Genomic DNA, 26611 nt, shown 5'->3' on the forward strand with positions numbered 1-26611 from the left:
CTAAAGCCCCTCAAACTTAAGTCCCTTAAACCTAAGTCACACTTAAGACACTGCACACTCGCCACCAAGCTCATACACTCGCTTTTCTGATGCTTTTTTTAAAGTTATCTGCCACAAAAATCTGCAGAGCTCACTGCACAAGATCTGGCTGCAAACCACCAAACAAACTGACCACAGAAGTATATAAAGGCTGCTAATTAGATAGCCACACCCCACTATTAATTAGGCAGCACCTGTGACTATACTGTCTAGATAAGCAAGGTGAATGCCTCCCTATACCCCCCACACAATATACAGATTATGCAAGTAAAATACCTTCAGATCTACTTGGTTGCAATAAAAATCACACAATGAATATCAGAAATAAAAATGTAGATGCACTTATCTATTTGTTGCTGGATCCAAAAAGTACTCCTTCCCTTAAACCTAAGTCACACTTAAGACACTGCACACACTTCAGATCAATGCACACTCGCCACCAAGCTCACACACTCGCTTTGCTAATGCTTTTTTTTTAAAGTTATCTGCCACAAAAATCTGCAGAGCTCACTGCACAAGATCTGGCTGCAAAACCCATGGCTGGGTAAGTAAATGTGCTCCAATGTTTTCATTTACAACAGACCTAATGTTGACCAAACCCTTTGAAAGTGTAAGTTTTAAGCCTGAAGAAGATCCTAGTAGTGGATCAAAATGTGTTTGCAGCTCCTTTCTGCTCCAGATAACTCCAGATCCAAATGTGCCTTTTCTCATGAAAGAAAAAATCTACCTTACTTCTTTGCCAATTCCACCACATTTGGAATTCTTTCCAACTTCCCAGCACAGAATATTAGTTTAGATTTGTCCTGCAGATAACATCCCCTCATCCAGCTATGTAAATGGAAATATCTAAAAGATGCAGCTAGTAGAAGGAGCGCTGTGATCGCCATAACCTTGTCACCAAAAAAACATTAACATATAATAAGATTTCAAAACAAGTCAACTAAAATAATAAATAACAGCCAAGATTTGGTGGTTATTTATATTCTCCCCAAAACTTGTAGCAACTGGGAAACAGAAACCCCCAAACCAGGTCATTATAAAATACAATTTGTCTTCCAAAAAATAGCAAGCCCCAGAACGGTGACATCGCCAGGAAGATAAAACTATGGGGCACATTTACTAAGGATTTTGTGCCAGTTTTATGTTGGACTTTGCACCTTCTTTTATGTGCAAACTGCTCGCACACAACCATTTGGTGTCACGGCTGCACTACTCATCAGGGTTTACAAATTTTGTCATTGAAATGGGCGTTCCGGTGCACAGTTGGATTGTGCGCCACATTTATCATGCAAAGTCCGACAGATGTGTATTGCACGCCTCATGTATAAGGTGTTTATGTAAATGCTTTCTGCACTAAATGACTGTTTAATTCCTTTAAAAACTTCTTACATTCGGCCAATCAGCAGGTTGCAGGCCTGGTAAAGGCTCGGACATTGATTACAGGGTGATATTGACTTCATAGACGCCTTTATTTCTCCTATCAGTGAGTTACACATTCTCCCCTGGGGCTTTTGTCTAGATTCTAAGTTTCCTACATGTCCTCTGGTCCTCACCACAGAAAGGAATTGTCCTGCTCAACGTTAGATCTGACGAAAAATGTCACAGCAATCATTGTATCAGTGGACGCCTTTATTTCATGATATCTTGTAGATACAAGTAAAGTGATCGTCCATTGTTACTATACTGTGCAAGAGAAAGGCCGCGGAAGGTTTTCTCCAAAGATCTGAACCTCACACAGATGAAGAAATTCAGTTTTTCCAGTTAACACGATATTGACGTATCTCCCGACCATATTGTTACACTGATACGTCCGAGTCTCTCCATCTGCGATAGAAGTCACCACCGCACACCTGTGGGAAGAAAGGGGACAGGTAAGTGTCCTCCCTACATTTATATAGGAATAATAAAGAATGGGCTGAACCTGACACCTTAATGTCATGTGACCATGTGATAGGTCAAGGTGCCATTAAGGATGGATGAAGAGAGGGCGTGGGCTGAGAACGCTGCATATACACTGGGTGTTTGCTGGATATTGCAACACCCACCACTAACATTCACGGTCAGTTTTTACAACAATTGCAGGTGTTAACCATTTATATGCTATCATCTGCACCGCTATCTTGACTTGGATCCATTACCATGACAGCCTAAAGTCTCTGTGAGGCTACAGGTCCGGTCTATTAACCTGATCTGTAACCGTGTGCCAATAGCAGACAGTTACAGATCATTAGAGATATCATCATATACCACATCATATACCACAATTGTAACTAAAGGGACTCTGAGCCCTGATACTGAACCCACCAAACAAGCCCTAACTACTTTTTAGTTACACCGTAAACTATGGCCTGTAACTGGGCATTGTAACCTCCCTACGCCAAAGTGTGAACACGTAACAGGACAAACTACACAAACACAGAATAGTCAACAAGTTGGGTCACAACAGAGATAACAAAGCAGTATAAATATTAGAAGGTCAGTGGTCTGCACAGGAGCCAAATCAAAAATACAATAAGCAGAGTCTTTCTCCCAAGATAAGGAACAGGTCAAGTGAGCAGACCACTTATAGGAAAGCAGACCCCCTGCTCCAGACTGATTGGAGCAGAGCTTTGTCAATCACCAGTAAACTGCAGGGAGATACGGATGTGGTGCAATCAACTGTTAAAAAATCTAGCGAGTCCTTCTTTACACAAACAAACAAAATCAAATGCAGAGGCTAAATCAGTATTGTAGTATATGGTAAGAGTGATCACTACATAATTTGTGTACACTTTTCACAGCAGCACTTGTTCGGACTCCAGGTTTGTGATTGGGGCAGGTGCTCAGTGTCATGGGTGCTCCTGCGACCCATGTCCCGGGTCGCAGGTGCACCAGTGTGGCTCCCTGTGCCGCTGGAGCCTGGCTGCAGCCTCACACACCTTTCCTCGCTCCAGCGGTGGTCCTTGATCTCCAGCACGTGTTTCCCCACCTCCTAGACTGCGCGCATCGGCTCTGTAAGATTTAAAGGGCCAGCGCATCGATAATTGGTGCTGACCGACCGCCTGCCCTGATAAATTGCCGGCCCCTTCCTGTGTCCCTTGCCGGATCTTTGTGCCTCTGTGGAAGCATTTCTGTGTTGTTCCTGAAGTTATTCTGATTATCCGTTGTGACCTCGATTCCATTCCTGACTTTTATTCTCTGCCGCCTGTCCTGACCTTATACCTTGCCCCCAACTCCGATCCTGTGTCGCCTGTCCTGACCATCTGCCTGACCATTGACTCCACCTCTGCCTTCCAATTCTGTACCTTGCCTTGGCCACCACCAGGAGCAAAGTCATGCATGTGGAGCAACCTGGTGTTATGCCATTACAAGTCCAACCCGCTTTGCAGCAGGCTCAGGTGAAAACCGGGTGCCACTTAGACTCCGCTCCCAGGTGTCGGCTTACGTCATCACTCGCGGTGGTTCGGTGGGTCCACTACCCCTGACCATGACACTCAGTGTATCATCTGTTCCTGAGACTCTGATAAATCTGTGTATTTGGGTCTCACCTTGGGTTATTGTTCCCATTTTTGGCCAATGAGTCTCCGATCCGGATCTCTGCACCGTTAGTTCTGCTCCCGTAGTCTCCTCTATTAGTGATGGTTATGCTGCTAATTCTGGAAGTCCTCAGCAGGTCCACCCTATACCAGGCAGGAGAATCCAGGCCAGTGTGGAAACACGATCCATGAAAATAGACGGAGTCCGTGTTTCCATCTATTCCGTTTATTGCATCTCCCAAAAAGCTCTGATGAATATGAGGATCCATCCAAATAGATGACATAGTAGCTCGACCCTCCAGTGCGAGATTCCTGTCTGTCAATAGAAAAACAAAAATAAAAAGTGGTGACATCATCAGTTATACACAGCGATGGCTGCACTGACCGGAAGCTAAAACATGATCCATAGCTGTATACTGCAAGATATCACAACAGAGGCTGCACTGTGACATCACTGTGTGTATTATCCCTGTACTGTGACATCGCTGTGTGTATTATCCCTGTACTGTGACATCACTGTGTGTATTATCTCTGTACTGTGACATCACTATGTATATTATCCCTGTACTGTGACATCACTGTGTGTATTATCCCTGTACTGTGACATCACTGTGTGTATTATCTCCTGTACTGTGACATCGCTGTGTGTATTATCCCTGTACTGTGACATCACTGTGTATATTATCCCTGCATACCTCCCAACATTTGTGAAAACGAAAGAGGGACAAAATGGCGGCACGCGTAGCGGCGATCCCCTTAAGCCACACCCCCAATCACTCCCTGGCCACGCCCCAAATTTTAGCCATATTAAAATAATAAAAATCATCTCAATAAAAAAAAAAAAAAATATATCCTCATTGGGATTTGAACCCAGAACCTGCAGTGTCCATGTGCAATAATAACACAGCGCCTCAACCAACTGAGCTATAACCTCAGTGATTAACAAGTGGAGAATTTTGGTAACTAAGAACTATGACTATATACTGCTTTGGTATATAGGGAGGGATCTTCTCAGATTATTGTAATTATTGAGACTATTATTATTCTGGAGATTATTATTATTATTATGGAGATTATTATTATTATTATTATTATTATTGAGATGATTATTATTATTATTTTTACCATTATTAATAATCATCTCCATAATAATAAAAATAATAAAATTTATAATAATAATAATAATAATAATAATAGTATCAATAATTACAATAATAATCTCTGAGAAGATCCCTCTCTATATATCAGTGCATTAGTCTGTGTCACAGTGTAAATGGCAGATAACACTTCTTAGTTACCAGAAATCCCCAGCTCTGTATCACTGGGTTTATAGCTCAGTTAGTTAAGCTCCTGTCTATGGTGCAGAGGGTCCCAGGTTCGAATATCAGCCTGGGCAAAACTTTATTTAATTATTTAATGTGTCTGGGGAATCCCTGGAGACCAAATATGGACAGATACTGATCTGTCTGATGACGCCTGATGACGTGGTCCCTGCTCTCTCAGCTAAGCCGACACTTCTCTGAAAAGGATTCCCTCCCGATGTCTGTAGAAGCCATTCTGTACTGTGAGTTCAGACTTTCAAAGTATTTACTATGCGGACACAGCAGCGGGACACAGCGGGACCTTGGGGAAGAATCCGTGACAATATCATAGCTGCCCGTGACGCGGGGCAGAGGTACGAAAAACGGGAAAGTCCCGTCAAAATCGGGACGGTTGGGAGCTATGTCCCTGTACTGTGATATCACTGTGTATTATCCCTGTACTGTGACATCACTGTGTGTATTATCCCTGTACTGTGACATCACTGTGTGTATTATCCCTGTACTGTGACATCACTGTGTGTATTATCCATGTACTGTGACATCACTGTGTGTATTATCCCTGTACTGTGACATCACTGTGTGTATTATCCATGTACTGTGACATCACTGTGTGTATTATCCCTGTACTGTGACATCACTGTGTGTATTATCCATGTACTGTGACATCACTGTGTGTATTATTTCTGTACTGTGACATCACTGTGTGTATTATCCCTGTACTGTGACATCACTGTGTGTATTATCTCTGTATGTGACATCACTGTGTGTATTATCCCTGTACTTTGACATCACTGTGTGTATTATCCCTATACTGTGACATCACTGTGTATATTATCCCTGTACTGTGACATCACTGTGTGTATTATCCCTGTACTGTGACATCACTGTGTGTATTATCCATGTACTGTGACATCACTGTGTGTATTATCCCTGTACTGTGACATCACTGTGTGTATTATCCCTGTACTGTGACATCACTGTGTGTATTATCCCAGTACTGTGACATCACTGTGTGTATTATCCCTGTACTGTGACATCACTGTGTGTATTATCCTGTACTGTGACATCACTGTGTGTATTATCCCTGTACTGTGACATCACTGTGTGTATTATCCATGTACTGTGACATCACTGTGTGTATTATCCATGTACTGTGATATCACCACAGGACCAGGAGGAAGGGTAGGTTATCGCCTCTATCACCAGTGGGCGCAATCTCAGCCCTTAATAGCAATGAGCGATATGTGTGTTGGTAAGATGCACATACCAGATACCGGCCACACTCCCTCCCTACAGCTTCTCAGATGAAGTCTTGTACCTGCATCGTACAGTCGATGCAGATACTATTAATTACTCTATGCCTGGGGCAGGCTGGGGCATTATGCTATGTCTGGGGGAGGCTGGGGCATTATTCTATGTCTGGGGGAGGCTGGGGCATTATTCTATGTCTGGGGGAGGCTGGGGCATTATGCTATGTCTGGGGGAGGCTGTGGCATTATTCTATGTCTGGGGCAGGCTGGGGCATTATTCTATGTCTGGGGGAGGCTGGGGCATTATTCTATGTCTGGGGGAGGCTGGGGCATTATTCTATGTCAGGGGGAGGCTGGGGCATTATTCTATGTCTGGGGGAGGCTGGGGGCATTATTCTATGTCTGGGGGAGGCTGGGGCATTATTCTATGTCTGGGGCGGGCTGGGGCATTATTCTATGTCTGGGGCGGGCTGGGGCATTATTCTATGTCTGGGGGAGGCTGGGGCATTATGCTATGTCTGGGGGAGGCTGGGGCATTATTCTATGTCTGGGACGGGCTGGGGCATTATTTTATGTCTGGGGGAGGCTGGGGCATTATGCTATGTCTGGGGGAGGCTGGGGCATTATTCTATGTCTGGGACGGGCTGGGGCATTATGCTATGTCTGGGGGAGGCTGGGGCATTATTCTATGTCTGGGGGAGGCTGGGGCATTATTCTATGTCTGGGGCAGGCTGGGGCATTATTCTATGTCTGGGGCAGGCTGGGGCATTATTCTATGTCTGGGGGAGGCTGGGGCATTATTCTATGTCTGGGGCAGGCTGGGGCATTATTCTATGTCTGGGGCAGGCTGGGGCATTATTCTATGTCTGGGGCAGGCTGGGGCATTATGCTATGTCTGGGGGAGGCTGTGGCATTATTCTATGTCTGGGACGGGCTGGGGCATTATTCTATGTCTGGGGGAGGCTGGGGCATTAGTCTATGTCTGGGGGAGGCTGGGGCATTATTCTATGTCTGGGGCGGGCTGGGGCATTATTCTATGTCTGGGGGAGGCTGGGGCATTATGCTATGTCTGGGGGAGGCTGGGGCATTATTCTATGTCTGGGGCAGGCTGGGGCATTATTCTATGTCTGGGACGGGCTGGGGCATTATTCTATGTCTGGGGGAGGTTGGGGCATTATGCTATGTCTGGGGGAGGCTGGGGCATTATGCTATGTCTGGGGCAGGCTGGGGCATTATGCTATGTCTGGGGGAGGCTAGGGCATTATTCTATGTCTGGGGGAGGCTGGGGCATTATTCTATGTCTGGGGGAGGCTGGGGCATTATTCTATGTCTGGGACGGGCTGGGGCATTATTCTATGTCTGGGGGAGGCTGGGGCATTATTCTATGTCTGGGGCAGGCTGGGGCATTATTCTATGTCTGGGGCAGGCTGGGGCATTATTCTATGTCTGGGGGAGGCTGGGGCATTATTCTATGTCTGGGGCAGGCTGGGGCATTATTCTATGTCTGGGGGAGGCTGGGGCATTATGCTATGTCTGGGGGAGGCTGGGGCATTATTCTATGTCTGGGGGAGGCTGGGGCATTATTCTATGTCTGGGGCAGGCTGGGGCATTATTCTATGTCTGGGGCAGGCTGGGGCATTATTCTATGTCTGGGGCAGGCTGGGGCATTATTCTATGTCTGGGGTAGGCTGGGGCATTATTCTATGTCTGGGGCAGGCTGGGGCATTATTCTATGTCTGGGGCAGGCTGGGGGCATTATTCTATGTCTGGGGGAGGCTGGGGCATTATGCTATGTCTGGGGGAGGCTGTGGCATTATTCTATGTCTGGGACGGGCTGGGGCATTATTCTATGTCTGGGGGAGGCTGGGGCATTATTCTATGTCTGGGGCGGGCTGGGGCATTATTCTATGTCTGGGGGAGGCTGGGGCATTATTCTATGTCTGGGGGAGGCTGTGGCATTATTCTATGTCTGGGACGGGCTGGGGCATTATTCTATGTCTGGGGGAGGCTGGGGCATTATTCTATGTCTGGGACGGGCTGGGGCATTATGCTATGTCTGGGGGAGGCTGGGGGCATTATTCTATGTCTGGGACGGGCTGGGGCATTATTCTATGTCTGGGGCAGGCTGGGGCATTATTCTATGTCTGGGGGAGGCTGGGGCATTATTCTATGTCTGGAGGAGGCTGGGGGCATTATTCTATGTCTGGGGCGGGATGGGGCATTATTCTATGTCTGGGGAGGCTGGGGCATTATTCTATGTCTGGGGCAGGCTGGGGCATTATTCTATGTCTGGGGGAGGCTGGGGCATTATTCTATGTCTGGGGCAGGCTGGGGCATTATTCTATGTCTGGGGGAGGCTGGGGCAGTATGCTATGTCTGGGACGGGCTGGGGCATTATTCTATGTCTGGGGGAGGCTGGGGCATTATTCTATGTCTGGGGGAGGCTGGGGCATTATTCTATGTCTGGGGCAGGCTGGGGCATTATTCTATGTCTGGGACGGGCTGGGGCATTATTCTATGTCAGGGGGAGGCTGGGGCATTATTCTATGTCTGGGGGAGGCTGGGGCATTATTCTATGTCAGGGGGAGGCTGGGGCATTATTCTATGTCAGGGGGAGGCTGGGGCATTATTCTATGTCAGGTTAGGCTGGGGCATTATTCTATGTCAGGGGGAGGCTGGGGCATTATTCTATGTCTGGAGGAGGCTGGGGGCATTATTCTATGTCTGGGACGGGATGGGGCATTATTCTATGTCTGGGACGGGCTGGGGCATTATTCTATGTCTGGGGCGGGCTGGGGCATTATTCTATGTCTGGGGGAGGCTGGGGCATTATTTTATGTCTGGGGCAGGCTGGGGCATTATTCTATGTCTGGGGGAGGCTGGGGCATTATTCTATGTCTGGGGCAGGCTGGGGCATTATTCTATGTCTGGGGGAGGCTGGGGCATTATTCTATGTCTGGGGCAGGCTGGGGCATTATTCTATGTCTGGGGGAGGCTGGGGCATTATTCTATGTCTGGGACGGGCTGGGGCATTATTCTATGTCTGGGGGAGGCTGGGGCATTATGCTATGTCTGGGGGAGGCTGGGGCATTATTCTATGTCTGGGGGAGGCTGGGGCATTATTCTATGTCTGGGGGAGGCTGGGGCATTATTCTATGTCTGGGGGAGGCTGGGGCATTATTCTATGTCTGGGGCAGGCTGGGGCATTATTCTATGTCTGGGACGGGCTGGGGCATTATTCTATGTCAGGGGGAGGCTGGGGCATTATTCTATGTCAGGGGGAGGCTGGGGCATTATTCTATGTCAGGGGGAGGCTGGGGCATTATTCTATGTCAGGTTAGGCTGGGGCATTATTCTATGTCAGGGGGAGGCTGGGGCATTATTCTATGTCTGGGGCGGGCTGGGGCATTATTCTATGTCTGGGGGAGGCTGGGGCATTATTCTATGTCTGGAGGAGGCTGGGGCATTATTCTATGTCTGGGGCAGGCTGGGGCATTATTCTATGTCAGGGGGAGGCTGGGGCATTATTCTATGTCAGGGGGAGGCTGGGGCATTATTCTATGTCAGGTTAGGCTGGGGCATTATTCTATGTCAGGGGGAGGCTGGGGCATTATTCTATGTCTGGGGCGGGCTGGGGCGTTATTCTATGTCTGGGGGAGACTGCGGCATTATTCTATGTCTGGGGCGGGCTGGGGCTATTAATTCTATTACTGGGGCGGGATGGGGCTATAAATTCAATGTCTGGGGCAGGCTGGGGCTATAAATTCTATGTCTGGGGTGGGCTGGGGCTATTAATTCTATGTCTGGGGCAGGCTGGGGCTATAAATTCTATGTCTGGGGCGGGCTGGGGCTATTAATTCTATGTCTGGGGCGGGCTGGGGCTATTAATTCTATGACTGGGGTGGGCTGGGGCTATGAATTCTATGTGTGGGGTGGGCTGGGGCTTAAAATTCTATGTGTGGGGTGGGCTGGGGCTATTAATTCTATATCTGGGGCGGGCTGGGGCTATTAATTCTATGACTGGGGCGGGCTGGGGCTATAAATTCTATGCCTGGGGCGGGCTGGGGCTATATATACAGTCAGTCCGGCCGGCGGTGACAGCTCAGTGTGCACAGACTATGATGTCGGCAAGCGGCTGATGTCATAGTCTGTGCGTCGCCGGTGCACACAGACCTGTCACCACCGGCCGGACTGACTGCTTCAAGTAGTGGAGTTGCGGGGGAGCATCAGAAAGGGGAGAACATGTGTTATTACTTTTATGTGCTGGACAGGGGACTGTTGGGCTGTATACTAAGGGGAAAGGGACTAGCTGGCTATATATTGAGGGGCTGGTTGTATACTGGGGGGGCTGGCTGTATACTGGGGGGCTGGCTGTATACTGGGGGGGCTGGCTACATATTGGGGGGGGCTGGCTGGCTATATATTGGGGGGGGGGCTGGATGACTGTACACAGTGCCTTCTGGCTGGCTGTATACTGGTGTGGCTGGCTATATACTGGGGGGGGGGCTGGCTGGCTATATATTTGGGGGGATGGCTGTATACTGGGGGATGGCTGGATTTATATTGGGGGTCTGGCTGTATAATGGAGGGGCTGGCTGGCTATATATTGAGAGGCTGGCTGTATACTGGGGGGGCTGGCTGGCTATATATTGAGAGGCTGGCAGTATACTGGGGGGGCTGGCTGGCTATATATTGGGGGGGGGGGCTGGCTGTATACTGGGGGGCTAGCTGGGTATATATTTGGGGGGGCTGGCTATATACTGGGGGGATGGCTGGCTATATATTGGGGGGGCTGTCTGGCTATATACAGGGCATGCTGGCTAGCTGTATACTGGGGGGTGTATGTCTATATACTAAGGGGGCTATGTACAGGGCATGCTGGCTGGTTGTATACCTGCTGGTGGCTGTATACTGGGGGGTGGCTGTCTATATACAGGGGCTGGCAATATACTGGGGGGTTGACTGGCTATATACTGGGGGGGGGCTTGCTGTTTATGCATAGGGAGACTGACTGGCTATATACTGGGGGAGGCTGGCTGTCTATATACAGGGGCTGGCTGTCTATACACTGGGGACAGGGACATAGGGAGGGCAGTAACTATAATGATATATACATGGATAGGGTCAGACCCCGCTCATCTCACACTTATCATGTGTCCTAATGACAGATCAGCAGTAACACAATTAAAAAACCAAATCTTGCACTTGTATCTCGTACCTCCCAACTTTTGTGCGAGAGAAAGAGGGACAAAAGGACCCTCCCCCATTTTCTAAACCACGCCCATTGTCCCACCCACAAGCATAGTATAATATTGAACTTGATGGTCCCCACATTGTACAATGCCCCTTACTTTGGCCCCCCACCCCACCCCCATGGACCCGTATAATACCCTTTAATGCAACTCTACAACATATAGACCCCCTCTTTAATTTTATCCTCCCTTTACATTTGGTTTTCCACTTTTATTTATCTCCCCAAACTTACATATAATTCCATCTGTACCCCTACCCCCACCCCTCCTCACATGGTATGGTCCCTGTTCTCTATCCTCCTCATAATGTAGCCTCCTGTCCTCCAGCTTCCTCCTGTAGCTCCAGCCTCCTCCTGTAGCCTCCTGTCCTCCAGCCTCCTCCTGTGGCCTTCTCTCCTCCAGCCTCCTCCTGTAGCCTCCTGTCCTCCAGCCTCCTCCTGTGGCCTCCTGTCCTCCAGCCTCCTCCTATAGCCTCCTGTCCTCCAGCCTCCTCCTATAGCCTCCTGTCCTCCAGCCTCCTCCTATAGCCTCCTGTCCTCCAGCCTCATTCTGTGGTGTCCTGTCACACAGCCTCAGCCTCCTGTCCCCCTGCCCTTTATCCTCCTCCTGTCCTCCAGCATCCTGTGCCTCCTGTCCTCCAGCATCCTGTGGCCTCCTGTCCTCCAGCCTCCTCCTATAGCCTCCTGTCTTCCAGCCTCCTCCTATAGCCTCCTGTCCTCCAGCCTCATTCTGTGGTGTCCTGTCACCCAGCCTCCGCCTCCTGTCCCCCTGCCCTCTATGCTCCTCCTGTCCTCCAGCCTCATTCTGTGGCCTCCTGTCACCCAGCCTCCACCTCCTGTCCCCCTGCCCTCTATCCTCCTCCTGTCCTCCAGGCTCTTCTTGTAACCTCCTGTCCTCCATCCTCCTCCTCCTCCTGTCCTCCAGCCTCCTCCTGTAGCCCCCTGTCCTCCAGCCTCCTCCTGTAGCCCCCTGTCCTCCAGCCTCCTCCTGTAGCCCCCTGTCCTCCATCCTCCTCCTCCTGTCCTCCAGCCTCCTCCTCCTGTCCTGCAGCATCCTCTATCCTCCTCCTGTCCTCCAGCATCCACCTCCATTCCTCCTCTTCCTTTCCCTGACCCTCTTCAAGCCTCGTCCTCCTGTCCCCCAGCCTCCTCTAGCATCCTCCTGTCCTCCAGCCTCCTTCATCTGTCCCCATCCTACTCCAGCATCCTCCTGTCCTCCTCCTCCAGCCTCCTCCTCCTGTCTCCTAGCCTGATCCAGCCTCCTCCTGTCCTCTAGCCTCCTCCTGTCCTCCAGCCTCCTCTAGCATCCTCCTGTCCTCCTCCTCCAGCATCCTCCTTCTGCTCCCCAGCCTGATCAAGCCTCCGCCTGTCCTCTAGCCCCACCGTCCTCCAGTTCCCCAGCCTGCTGCAGCCTCCTCCTTTCCTGCTGTCCTCCATCTTCCTCCTGTCCTCCAGCCTCCTCCGGTCCTCCTGTTCCCCAGCCTCCTCCTCCTGTCCTCCAGCCTCCTCCTCCTGTCCCCCAGCCTCTTGTTCCCCAGCCTCCTCCTCCTGTCCTCCAGCCCCTTCCTCCTGTCCTCCAGCATCCTCCTGTCCTCCAGCCTCCTCCTCCTGTCCTCCAGCATCCTCCTGTCCTCCAGCCTCCTCCTCCTGTCCTCCAGCCTCCTGTTCCCCAGCCTCCTCCTCCTGTCCTCCAGCTTCCTCCTCCTGCCCTCCAGCCTCCAGTTCCCCAGCCTCCTCCTCCTGTCCTCCAGCCTCCTGTTCCCCAGCCTCCTCCTCCTGTCCTCCAGCTTCCTCCTCCTGCCCTCAAGCCTCCAGTTCCCCAGCCTCCTCCTCCTGCCCTCCAGCCTCCTCCTCCTGTCCTCCAGCCTCCTGTTCCCCAGCCTCCTCCTCCTGTCCTCCAGCCTCCTGTTCCCCAGCCTCTTCCTCCTGTCCTCCATCCTCTTCCTCCTGTCCTCCAGCATCCTCCTGTCCTCCAGCATCCTCCTGTCCTCCAGCCTCCTCCTCCTGTCCTCCAGCCTCCTCCTCCTGTCCTCCAGCCTCCTGTTCCCCAGCCTCCTCCTCCTGTCCTCCAGCCTCCTGTTCCCCAGCCTCTTCCTCCTGTCCTCCAGCCTCTTCCTCCTGTCTCCAGCATCCTCCTGTCCTCCAGCATCCTCCTGTCCTCCAGCCTCCTCCTCCTGTCCTCCAGCCTCCTCCTCCTGTCCTCCAGCCTCCTGTTCCCCAGCCTCCTCCTGTCCTCCATTCAATATGGGGAAAGGGGGAAGAGGGGACAAAGTGGCAGTAAAATATAACTTTTATTTCATAATTTAAAAAACTTTGTGTTGGTGTGGAAGTAATTAAAATGAATTCAAAGAAAATTCCAAAACTATTAGGGAAAGTTCTGGGGATATTCCTCCCCTACATGCAAAAATAGACCCCTGTTATTGATTTTGCACGTACTCCCAAAAATTAAGGGATTAGTAAGAGGGTTTAATGATGTTCTTTATTTTTAATTCTTACAGTCTATGTAACTCATATGCTATGTGACTCAAGGCTTTATTGTTGTGATCAGGCTATTGCACTCTCGTGATTTCTCCTTATTGTGTTTGGAGATTGGGTCTGTAACATGTCCTTAGTGAAACAATGTTGCATCACAGTAAGCCAAATGTATCCACTCGAAGTGAGACACAGCAGGATGTTTATCTAGTTGCCCTGGCGATGTTACTTCATTTATCGGGGATATATCAAACCTTGTACACAAGGTGCCTGTGAGATAAATGATAGTAGTCACTAATGATCATTGTACATGCCGCGGGATCGTATTTGTCCCGCTTATATGAGTCCATGCGATCTTTTTAGGTTGTATGCCGCGGGACTCTCATGCACAGTCCCCGAGTCGGCAGAACGCCGTACTCGGACTTTGTATAAGCAGGGAGACACTCACACACATTGGGGATCACTTACTAAGGGCCTGATTCGCATTTTCCCGACGTGTTACCTGAATATTACCAATTTGCGCCGATTTCCCCTGTATTGCCCCGGGTTTTTGGTGCACGCGATCGGATTGTGGCGCATCGGTGCTGGCATGCGCGCGGCGGAAATCGGGGGCCGTGGCCGCACGAACAGCCGACGTATTAGTAAAAACCGACCCATTTAAAAAAGGAAATTGTGACGCGGAGCTTGCACTTACCTTCACTCAGCCGGCCTTGGTGTATTGAAGTGCGTTCCGATGCTTTTCAGCGCAGCAGCACCACCCGGTGGACGGAGGAGGAACTGCCTTAATAAATCCCGGCCGGACCCGAATCCAGCGCAGAGAAGGCGCCGCTGGATCGCGAATGGACCAGGTAAGTAAATCTGCCCCATTATCTGTAGTGTGGAGCGCCGTGAGTTAGACCTCGCTTCTTCTTACTCTTTTAGCGGACTATTCCTATTTTCCTAATGTGCTGCCAGTGCCTTGCAGTTTCTGAGTTTTCTGACTGTCTGTCCCTCCGTTATATTATTCCCTACTGATACCCTACGGCCGTTTCGCCTCCATGACGCGGCTTCATTTAGGGGTGTCGGTGCTCGTTTCCGGGCGCTTTTTATTTGATTCAATTTGATTGACACTTCCTCTCGCCAATCAAAATTGGTCGTTTCTTTATTCATTATTCTCGAGTAGTTTGTGATTTTGGAAACCCTTATAACTAGCTGATCTAAAATCACTGGATTTGTATATTTCTTTGAAATTGAATATATTAGCTCTTGTTTATAAACGGTAAGCTATAACATATCAAATTTGTGATATTGGTGGAAGTTTTTGTATTGTCTTGCACCCATGGATTTTATATGTGTCTTTATTGGTGTGATATCTCCCTTGTGATAAGGTACTATTATTTTGTTCTTTATGAATTTTATAAGTTTCATTATTAGGTGTATATTTTTATTATTATTTTTTATTTAATATTTTTTATTTCTTTATTTATTTAATGGTATAGCTTATTGTTCATTTTATTATTCTAAGGAACATATTTCTGCTGTCCCAGCTAACTGGTCTTTGCGAGGAGTCCATCATGTTGGGCTTTCCTCTACAAGTGAAGAATTGCAGGTCAATGTGATGCATACCTGAATGAAGCATCCAAAATTAAAGGATTCGTTTAGTCCTTTTGGAGTGACACAGTCCATCCTAGAAATCCATTGACTTTCTTTTTGAAGTAACATTTTGTCCAGATCACCTCCTCTGATGTTCACCTCCTCTGATGTTCACCTCCTCTGATGATCACCTCCTCTGATGATCACCTCCTCTGATGATCACCTCCTCTGATGATCACCTCCTCTGATGATCACCTCCTCTGATGATCACCTCCTCTGATGATCACCTCCTCTGATGATCACCTCCTCTGATGATCACCTCCTCTGATGTTCACCTCCTCTGATGTTCAGTTTTTTTCTGACATATGGCCCACCCTCTTAGTCCACTTAGTCTGCCTCAACGCGCCGTATTCATGTGTCTGGCTATAGGTGTAGGTTGAAAGATGATTTTTTTTCTTTTTTACATTTATCTTCTTCCTTTTTATAGTTTTTTATCTTGTTCAGATGCTCTCTGATTCTTACCTTAAGTTCTCTCTTGGTTTTCCCAACATAGTATAAATTACATGTGCATTGTGAGATGTAAATTATTCCTTTTGACGCACAGGTAATATGTTCTTGGATTGGGACTCTCTCTCCTCTACCATCTATGAAATTATGCTTTTTCATTAGAATTCGGCATCCTGTGCATAGTCCACAGGGAAAAAAGCCTGGATATTTAATTTTTTCGATAGTTCTCTGATGTATATAATGGCTGCTTGTAATTTGCTCCCCTATTGTGATGCTTTTCCTGTATCCACAGGTTGCTTTTGCACTTATTGGGGCAGATTTACTTACCCGGTCCGTTCGCGATCCAGCGGCGCGTTCTCTGCGGTGGATTCAGGTCCGGCCGGGATTCACTAAGGTAGTTCCTCCGCCGTCCACCAGGTGGCGCTGCTGCGCTGAAGTTCCCCGGAGGCGCGCTGGAATGCCCTGAAATTCACCGGCCTATTCCTGGTGAAGGTAAGTGTAATTTTCGCGACACAATTTCCTTTTTTAAATGTGGCGGTTTTTCTGAATCCGTCGGGTTTTCGTTCGGCCACGCCCCCCGATTCCCGTCGCGTGCATGCCGGCACCGATGCGCCACAATCCGCTCGCGTGCGCCAAAATCCCGGGGCAATTCAGGGGAAATCAGGGCAAATCGGAAATATTCGGGTAACACGTCGGGAAAACGCGAATCGGGCCCTTAGTAAATGACCCCCATTGAGTTCTTGAGATCCGGATCGGACTGTAAAATACTCCAGTATCTGTCCAGGATACTTCTCATCTCTGTCCACTGGGTATGGTACAGTGTGATAAATCTTATTTCTTCATTTTTCTTCTTTTCTTTCACCTTTAATAAGGTTTTTCGTTCAGTCCTCGGTGCTGAATTGAATGCAATTTTGATGGACCTATTGCTGTAATGTCGATCGTGCTTTAAGGTCTTCTGCTCCTTCCTTAAAATTTTTCAAAAGTGGAGCAGTTTCTCCTCATTCTGAGAAATTCTCCTTTTGGGATGCCCTGAATGGTCCTTGGCAGATGGGCGCTATGTGCATCCAGAATGCTATTGGTTGCTGTCTTTTTTCTGTAAAGTTCTGTCTCCACCTTCCCCCTTTCTCCTTGGTATATACTCAGATCTAGAAAGGGTATTTGATTTCTGCTGTGTTCCACTGTGAGCTTGATGTTAAGCTCATTCATATTTAAGGCCCCAAAGTACTCTTTAAAGGGAACCTACCACCACAAATCTACCTATAAAGGTAGATCGGGTGGTAGGTGGATCAATGGGACGTGAGGATAGACCTTTTAAGGGCTAATCCTCACGTCCCTGTACTTTTTTTGATAACTTTAATTTGATATTTATTCAAATTTACTTATGCGGCTACCGGGGCGTGGAGTAGCCGCATATGAGATTACACGAGGCGGCTACTCCACGCCCCGGTAGCCACTTTACCCCTCCTACTCACCCATCTTCGGCGCGCAGCTCAGCGTAGCTGCGCGCCCTCGTCCGGCGATCCTGCCGTCTGCGCATGCACAGAAGAGCAGGCCCGCGCCTGTTTCGGAGTTGTGACTGCGCGGGCGCGGGCCTGCTCTTCTGCGCATGCGCAGACGGCAGGATCGCCGGACGAGGGCACGCAGCTACGCTGAGCTGCGCGCCGAAGATGGGTGAGTAGGAGGGGTAAAGTGGCTACCGGGGCGTGGAGTAGCCGCCTCGTGTAATCTCATATGCGGCTACTCCACGCCCCGGTAGCCGCATAAGTAAATTTGGATAAATATCAAATTAAAGTTATCAAAAAAGTGCAGGGACGTGAGGATTAGCCCTTAAAAGGGCTCTCCTCACGTCCCATTGATCCACCTACCACCCAATCTACCTTTATAGGTAGATTTGTGGTGGTAGGTGCCCTTTAAGTTCATTTTCATTGCCTCTCCAGATACATACCACGTCATCTATATAGCGGCGCCACAGTCTTATGTGATCTTTCCATCCCAAGTAGTTTTCTTTGAAAACTACTTCTTCCTCCCACCAACCTAAAAATAAATTGGCAAACGTTGGTGCGCATGCTGCGCCCATGGCCGCGCCATGTATCTGCAAATAAAAGCCACAAAAGGTAAAAAAGTATCGGGTGAGAACAAAGCGCAAGAGTTTAAGTACAAACTCTCTGCGGATTGGACTATATTCAGGGTCTTTTTGGAGAAAATAGTCCACCGCATTGCAGCCCAGATCATGTCCTATACTTGTGTATAGGCTTTCTACATCACATGTTATCAGAATTTCATCTGATCCTAGGTTGACATATTCCAGTTCTTGTAATATTTGCATTGTGTCCGTGGTGTAAGATGGTAGCTGATATACATATTGACGTAGTTCGTTATCCAGCCATTGGCTAGCCTTTTCTGTTAGGCAGCCAATGCCCGATACTTTCGGCCTGCCGGGCGGGCACTCTATATTCTTATGAACTTTAGGTAGCATGTAAAAAGTTGCCACTTTCGGATATTTATTCTCTAAAAAGTTCTTTTCTTGTTCAGTTATTGCCCGATTTTCCAGTCCTTCCTTAATCAATTTTTCATATTCTTTTTGGACGTCTGTGCTTGGGTCTGCCCACAGAGCTTTGAAACATTTTTTATTATGTAATTGTTTGTGGGCTTCAGTTACACATTGGGGCAGATTTACTTACCCGGTCCATTCGCGATCCAGCGGCGTGTTCTCTGCGCTGTATTCGGGTCCGGACGGGATTTAATAAGGCAGTTCCTCCGCCGTCCACCAGGTGGCGCTGCTGCACTGAAAAGCATCTGAACGCACCAGAGTTCACCGGCTCGGGCTGAGTGAAGGTAAGCGCGTCTCGAGCGACACATTTTCCGTTCTTAAATGCGGCGGTTTTTCCGAATACATCGGGTTTTCGTTCGGCCACGCCCCCCGATTTCCGTCGTGCGCATGCCGGTGCTGATGCGCCACAATCCGATCGCGTGCGCCAAAATCCCGGGGAAATTCAGGTACAATCGGCGCAAATCGGAAATATTCGGGTAACGCGTCGGGAAAACGCTAATCGGGCCCTTAGTAAATGACCCCCATTTTTCTTTTGGCCAAATGACCACGTTGCCCCCTTTATCCGATTTTTTGAAAACAACATCATCAAAATCTTTCAATTCTTTAAGTGCGGTTCTTTCATCTCTAGTTAGATTGTCATTGAAGGTGGTATCAGGTAGTGCCATTATTTCTGCTGTGACCAGGTCAAGAAAAACTTTTACCTGGGGATTCTTATCCAATGAGGGCATGTTTTGCGATTTAGGTTTCAATTTTTTCTTTTCATATAATATATTGTTTTGTGGGTTCTCTTGTTTTGAAATTAGATTTATTAACATGTCTAGATCTTTATCCTCATTCTGACTGTAGAGATTCTCTCGGGACAAATACAAATACGATCCCGCGGCATGTACAATGATCATTAGTGACTACTATCATTTATCTCACAGGCACCTTTTCTACAAGGTTTGATATATCCTCGATAAATGAAGTAACATCGCCAGGGCAACTAGATAAACATCCTGCTGTGTCTCACTTCGAGTGGATACATTTGGCTTACTGTGATGCAACATTGTTTCACTAAGGACATGTTACAGACCCAATCTCCAAACACAATAAGGAGAAATCACTGACACGAGAGTGCAATAGCCTGATCACAACAATAAAGCCTTGAGTCACATAGCATATGAGTTAAGACTGTAAGAGTTAAAAATAAAGAACATCATTAAACCCTCTTACTAATCCCTTAATTTTTGGGAGTACGTGCAAAATCAATAACAGGGGTCTATTTTTGCATGTAGGGGAGGAATATCCCCAGAACTTTCCCTAATAGTTTTGGAATTTTCTTTAAATTCATTTTAATGACTTCCACACCAACACAAAGTCTTTTAAATTATGAAATAAAAGTTATATTTTACTGCCACTTTGTCCCCTCTTCCCCCTTTCCCCATATTGAATATAGTTATCTTTTGGTGGTGTACACCTGGCAGGAGAATCAGCATAAAAAGTGATAAGCATCAACAAAAAACAATAATTCTTCTGATACATATAATTATTTCCTCCTGTCCTCCAGCCTCCTGTTCCCCATCCTCCTCCTCCTGTCCTCCAGCCTCCTGTTCCCCATCCTCCTCCTCCTGTCCTCCAGCATCCTGTTCCCCAGCCTCCTCCTCCTGTCCTCCAGCCTCCTGTTCCCCAGCCTCCTCCTCCTGTCCTCCAGCCTCCTCCTCCTGTCCTCCAGCCTCCTGTTCCCCAGCCTCCTCCTCCTGTCCTCCAGCCTCCTGTTCCCCAGCCTCCTCCTCCTGTCCTTCAGCCACTTCCTTCTGTCCTCCAGCCTCCTGTTCCCCAGCCTCTTCCTCCTGTCCTCCAGCCTCCTCCTCCTGTCCTCCAGCCTCCTGTTCCCCAGCCTCCTCCTCCTGTCCCCCAGCCTCCTGTTCCCCAGCCTCCTCCTCCTGTCCTTCAGCCTCTTCCTCCTGTCCTCCAGCCTCCTCCTCCTGTCCTCCAGCCTCCTCCTCCTGTCCTCCAGCCTCCTCCTCCTGTCCTCCAGCCTCCTGTTCCCCAGCCTCCTCCTCCTGTCCTTCAGCCACTTCCTTCTGTCCTCCAGCCTCCTGTTCCCCAGCCTCTTCCTCCTGTCCTCCAGCCTCCTCCTCCTGTCCTCCAGCCTCCTGTTCCCCAGCCTCCTCCTCCTGTCCCCCAGCCTCCTGTTCCCCAGCCTCCTCCTCCTGTCCTTCAGCCTCTTCCTCCTGTCCTCCAGCCTCCTCCTCCTGTCCTCCAGCCTCCTGTTCCCCAGCCTCCTCCTCCTGTCCTTCAGCCACTTCCTCCTGCCCTCCATTCTCCAGTTCCCCAGCCTCCTCCTCCTGTCCTCCAGCCTCCTGTTCCCCAGCCTCCTCCTCCTGTCCTCCAGCCTCCTCCAAATGTGTTTTGATTCCGTTACAAAACAGAATCAAATTGAGAATGTGTGACCGCACCCTAATCCCGGGTCACTAATGCCCCTTTTAATTTTTGTGTTATTTAATCCCAGGCTTTTTATATTCTTCCATGTACAGAGCTGTGTGAGGGCTTGTTTTCTGCGTAACAAATTGCACTTCTTAGGCCGACGGCACACGTGGCGTTTTGAACCCATTTTTTTGGGCTGCTTAAAAAAGGCCCAAAAACAGGTTCAAAACGCCACATGTGCCTTCGGCCTAAGTGACGGTATGTAATATTCCATGCCGTGTACTGGGAAGCAGGAAACAAATTCCAAATGCAGTGAAATTGTTGAAAAAACACTTTTGTGCCATTTTCTTGTGGGCTTTTACCGTGCGCCCCAAATGCCATGTCTCCTTTATTCTTTGGATTGGTGCGATTACAGGGATACGAGAGTAATAGGTTTTATAATGTTCTCATACTTTTACAAAAATTAAAACCTCCTCTTCGTTTTGCCATCTTCTGAGCCTAATACCTTTTTCATACTTTGGTGCAATTCTTATCCCACTTTTTATGTAAATAGTGTAAAAGTCGCGTTGGGCGCTAATTTCCGTTATGGGGGTCAACGCCAGGAATAACCGTTTTTTATATTTTGGTAGATCGGGAATTTTGGGACGTGGTGATACCTAGTGGGGGTCATTTACTAAGGGCCTGATTCGCGTTTTCCCGATGTGTTACCGAAATATTTCCGATTTGCGGCAATTTTCCCTGTATTGCCCCGGGATTTTGGCGCACGCGATCGGATTGTGGCGCATCGGCGCCGGCATGCGCGCAACGGATATCGGGGGGCGTGGACGAACAAAAACCCGGCGTATTCGGAAAAACCGCTGCATTTAAAAACGAAAAATGTGTTGTGGAGCTTGCACTTACCTTCACTCAGCCGGCCTCGGTGTATTCCAGCGCGTTCAGATGATCTCCAGCGCAGCAGCGCCACCTGGTGGACGGAGGAGGAACTGCCTTAGTGAATCCCAGCCGGACCCGAATCCACCACAGAGAATGCGCCGCTGGATCGCGAATGGGCCGGGTAAGTAAATCTGCCCCTTTGTGTTTGTGATTTTTAGTGTTTGTGTACTTTTATATCCGTTCTAGGGAAAGGGGGGTGATTTGAATTAATTTATTTTTTTTTAAGTGCCGGCACCAATCAAGGTGGTTAACATCTGCGATCGGTGCAACCAACAATCGCAGGTGTTAGTGATGGGTGACTGCTGCAATATGCAGCAAACCCCATGTCTGTATGAAGAGGGTTCAGCCCGTGAGCCCCATTCATACACCCTTAACAGCTCACTGATGGATAAATCATCAATTCCTGCAGGATACATACATAAAAACATATATGTACAATCTTCTTTACACACATGGGGGATACACCTGGGATACGTCATGCCCTGCGCAGCGGGGAACTACTCAGTAACCTGCAAACCTTCAGTCATAAAAGTTCACAGGAGCCGCTATCCGCTTCTCAGGAGAAGGAGCAGAAGAGTCTCCAGGGTCTATGGCCGGGTCACATAGCAGCTGCCCCTGTGTCTCTGCAGCCAGTGTGTCCCCGGACCAGGTGACGGGACTCTCGACCTGCTGGAGCGGCGGGACAGAGGTAAAAAACTGTCCCGCCCAATCCAGGAAAGTTGGGAGGTATGGTATCTATGTAGCGTCTCTGCCAATATTGTGTGGCAGCTGCACATGTGCACAACACCGAGCACCTAGAGGGGCTTCCAGTGCACATTCACAGACAACGTTGATACACACACAGCTACTGACATTGTAGTGGTATACATATATATATATATATATATATAGGGTATAAGGAGAGAAGTGAAAGAACCTGCAGAAGCCTCATCAGACGCCATCCACATCAGGACCACGAGGAGCAGAAGCTTCATCCTGCAGATAAGGAAACATCACATTTATATCAACTTCACTATATAACAACATATATACAGGGCACAGTTTATCTCTATATACCGGGGCCATATATACAGCACAGGGTAATACTAGGGCACATATAGCAGGGTATAGCAGTGTAATATATCTTCTGGGCACAGTATATACAGGGCACAGTTTATCTCTATATACCGGGGCCATATATACAGCACAGGGTAATACTAGGGGCACATATAGCAGGATATAGCAGTGTAATGTATCTTCTGGGCACAGTATATACAGGACACAGCGTATCTCTATATACCGGGGCCATATATACAGCACAGGGTAATACTAGGGCACATATAGCAGGATATAGCAGTGTAATATATCTTCTGGGCACAGTATATACAGGGCACAGTGTATCTCTATATACCACGCCATATATACAGCACAGGGTAATACTAGGGGCACATATAGCAGGATATAGCAGTGTAATATATCTTCTGGGCACAGTATATACAGGGCACAGTGTATCTCTATATACCGGGGCCATATATACAGCACAGGGTAATACTAGGGGCACATATAGCAGGATATAGCAGTGTAATATATCTTCTGGGCACAGTATATACAGGGCACAGTTTATCTCTATATACCGGGGCCATATATACAGCACAGGGTAATACTAGGGGCACATATAGCAGGATATAGCAGTGTAATGTATCTTCTGGGCACAGTATATACAGGGCACAGCGTATCTCTATATACCGGGGCCATATATACAGCACAGGGTAATACTAGGGGCACATATAGCAGGGTATAGCAGTGTAATATATCTTCTGGGCACAGTATATACAGGGCACAGCGTATCTCTATATACCGGGGCCATATATACAGCACAGGGTAATACTAGGGGCACATATAGCAGGATATAGCAGTGTAATATATCTTCTGGGCACAGTATATACATGGTACAGCGTATCTCTATATACCGGGGCCATATATACAGCACAGGTTAATACTAGGGGCACATATAGCAGGATATAGCAGTGTAATATATCTTCTGGGCACAGTATATACATGGTACAGCGTATCTCTATATACCGGGGCCATATATACAGCACAGGGTAATACTAGGGCACATATAGCAGGATATAGCAGTGTAATATATCTTCTGGGCACAGTATATACAGGGCACAGCGTATCTCTATATACCGGGGCCATATATACAGCACAGGGTAATACTAGGGGCACATATAGCAGGATATAGCAGTGTAATATATCTTCTGGGCACAGTATATACATGGTACAGCGTATCTCTATATACCGGGGCCATATATACAGCACAGGTTAATACTAGGGGCACATATAGCAGGATATAGCAGTGTAATATATCTTCTGGGCACAGTATATACATGGTACAGCGTATCTCTATATACCGGGGCCATATATACAGCACAGGGTAATACTAGGGCACATATAGCAGGATATAGCAGTGTAATATATCTTCTGGGCACAGTATATACAGGGCACAGCGTATCTCTATATACCGGGGCATATATACAGCACAGGGTAATACTAGGGGCACATATAGCAGGATATAGCAGTGTAATATATCTTCTGGGCACAGTATATACAGGGCACAGCGTATCTCTATATACCGGGGCCATATATACAGCACAGGGTAATACTAGGGGCACATATAGCAGGATATAGCAGTGTAATATATCTTCTGGGCACAGAATATACAGGGCACAGCGTATCTCTATATACCGGGGTCATATATACAGCACAGGGTAATACTAGGGGCACACATAGCAGGATATAGCAGTGTAATATATCTTCTGGGCACAGTATATACAGGACACAGCGTATCTCTATATACCGGGGCCATATATACAGCACAGGGTAATACTAGGGGCACATATAGCAGGATATAGCAGTGTAATATATCTTCTGGGCACAGTATATACAGGGCACAGCGTATCTCTATATACCAGGGCCATATATACATCACAGGGTAATACTAGGGCACATATAGCAGGATATAGCAGTGTAATATATCTTCTGGGCACAGTATATACAGGGCACAGTGTATCTCTATATACCGGGGCCATATATACAGCACAGGGTAATACTAGGGGCACATATAGCATGATATACCAGTGTAATATATCTTCTGGGCACAGTATATACAGGGCACAGCGTATCTCTATATACCGGGGCATATATACAGCACAGGGTAATACTAGGGCACATATAGCAGGATATAGCAGTGTAATATATCTTCTGGGCACAGTATATACAGGGCACAGTGTATCTCTATATACCGGGGCCATATATACAGCACAGGGTAATACTAGGGCACATATAGCAGGATATAGCAGAGTAATATATCTTCTGGGCACAGTATATACCTATATATATGGAGCTTATTATTACAGCACTATAGGTTACCTGTATACAGTATATATCCATGTGCATAGCACTGGGGTCACCATCAGTCTCTGGGGTGACACATATATCCCTGGGGGTGTTGTAGGTTCCCTGTACACAGTATTTATGCTGATATATCATGTATAGAATAATTATACATCATATTCTCCAGCGCTTTGCAGATCATGGGACGTATCTGCGGCTCCAGTACAGAATTATATCAGGTGGATCCTCTATTCTGCTCTGAATGGCAGAGGCTTCCATGATTGTAAAGCTATCAGGGTGGTCACAGCTATAAGTATATTAGGAATGTGCTCCTGTAGAATCACTCTGCACTCTCCCTCCTCCGGTCTTAAGGGCTCTTGCTCCTCTCCTCCCTTGTCCCTCTGCTCTCTCCCTCCTCTAGTGTCAAGGGCTCTGGATCTCCTCCCCTCCTCCCTTTGCACTCTCTCTCTCCCCTGGTCTCAAGGGCTCTGGCTCTCCTCCCCTCCTCCCTGCTTCCTCTGCACTCTCCCTCCTGCTTTCTCAAGGGCTCTGGCTCTCCTCCCTGCTTCCTCTGCACTCTCCCTTCTCCGTTCTCAAGGGCTCCTCTCCTCCCTGCTTCCTCTGCACTCTCCCTCCTCTGTTCTCAAGGGCTCTGGCTCCTCTCCTCTCCTCCCTGCTTCCTCTGCAGTCTCCCTCCTCCGTTCTCAAGGGATCTGGCTCCTCTCCTCCCCTCCCTGCTCCCTCTGCAATCTCCCTCCTCCGTTCTCAAGGGATCTGGTTTTTCTCCCCTCCCCCCTGCTCCATCTGCAATCTCCCTCCTCCGGTCTCAAGGGCTCTGGCTCTTCTCCCCTCCCCCCTGCTCCCTCTGCAATCTCCCTCCTTCGGTTTCAAGGGCTCTGGCTCTTCCCCTCTCCCCCCTGCTACCTCTGCACTCTCCCTCCTCCATTCTCAAGGGCTCTGGCTCTTCTCCTCTCCTCATTGCTCCCTGTGGACTCTACTTCCTCCGGTCTAAGGGCTCTGGATCTCCTTCCACATCTTCCTGCTCCCTGCTCACTCTTTACATTTACATAAAAAATAAAATTAATCTTTAAACAAACTACAGGATGACAGCTACTAATAGACTTCTATCTGTAGTCACACTGCAGCAATAATGGTGAATACAGATATAAACCAGTGGAAGAGCCATTATAGTAATTTCATGGCAATAATGAGAGATAAACACATGACATATAGATCTCCCGGCTCTGCTACATCCCGGCATCATCCTATGGTACTATGCACGTCTTGTGATAGTTACTATATGAGGGATATCTTACCTTGCTATAGGAATATTCACCAGCCGTATCCCCCGGGGTGATGGGAGCCTCTTATATAGTCCTGGGTGTCCTCACCCCATACATTCCGGGGCAGGG

At 48.2% G+C, this 26611-nt stretch overlaps 1 protein-coding gene across 1 annotated transcript; it reads right to left on the reverse strand.

Annotated features, from left to right (window-relative positions):
- Positions 1-1647: 1647 nt before the first annotated feature.
- Positions 1648-26611, reverse strand: LOC140122774 (fucolectin-like). Its single transcript, XM_072143973.1, has 4 exons — positions 26516-26611; positions 22738-22796; positions 3567-3870; positions 1648-1889 (listed from the first exon to the last, which is right to left on the reverse strand). Exons 2-4 carry the CDS (start codon positions 22793-22795, stop codon positions 1718-1720), a joined length of 534 nt encoding a protein of 177 aa, XP_072000074.1. The 5' UTR covers position 22796; positions 26516-26611; the 3' UTR covers positions 1648-1717.

Source organism: Engystomops pustulosus, chromosome 3, assembly GCF_040894005.1.
Source record: "Engystomops pustulosus chromosome 3, aEngPut4.maternal, whole genome shotgun sequence".
NCBI classification, from domain to species: Eukaryota; Metazoa; Chordata; class Amphibia; order Anura; family Leptodactylidae; genus Engystomops; species Engystomops pustulosus.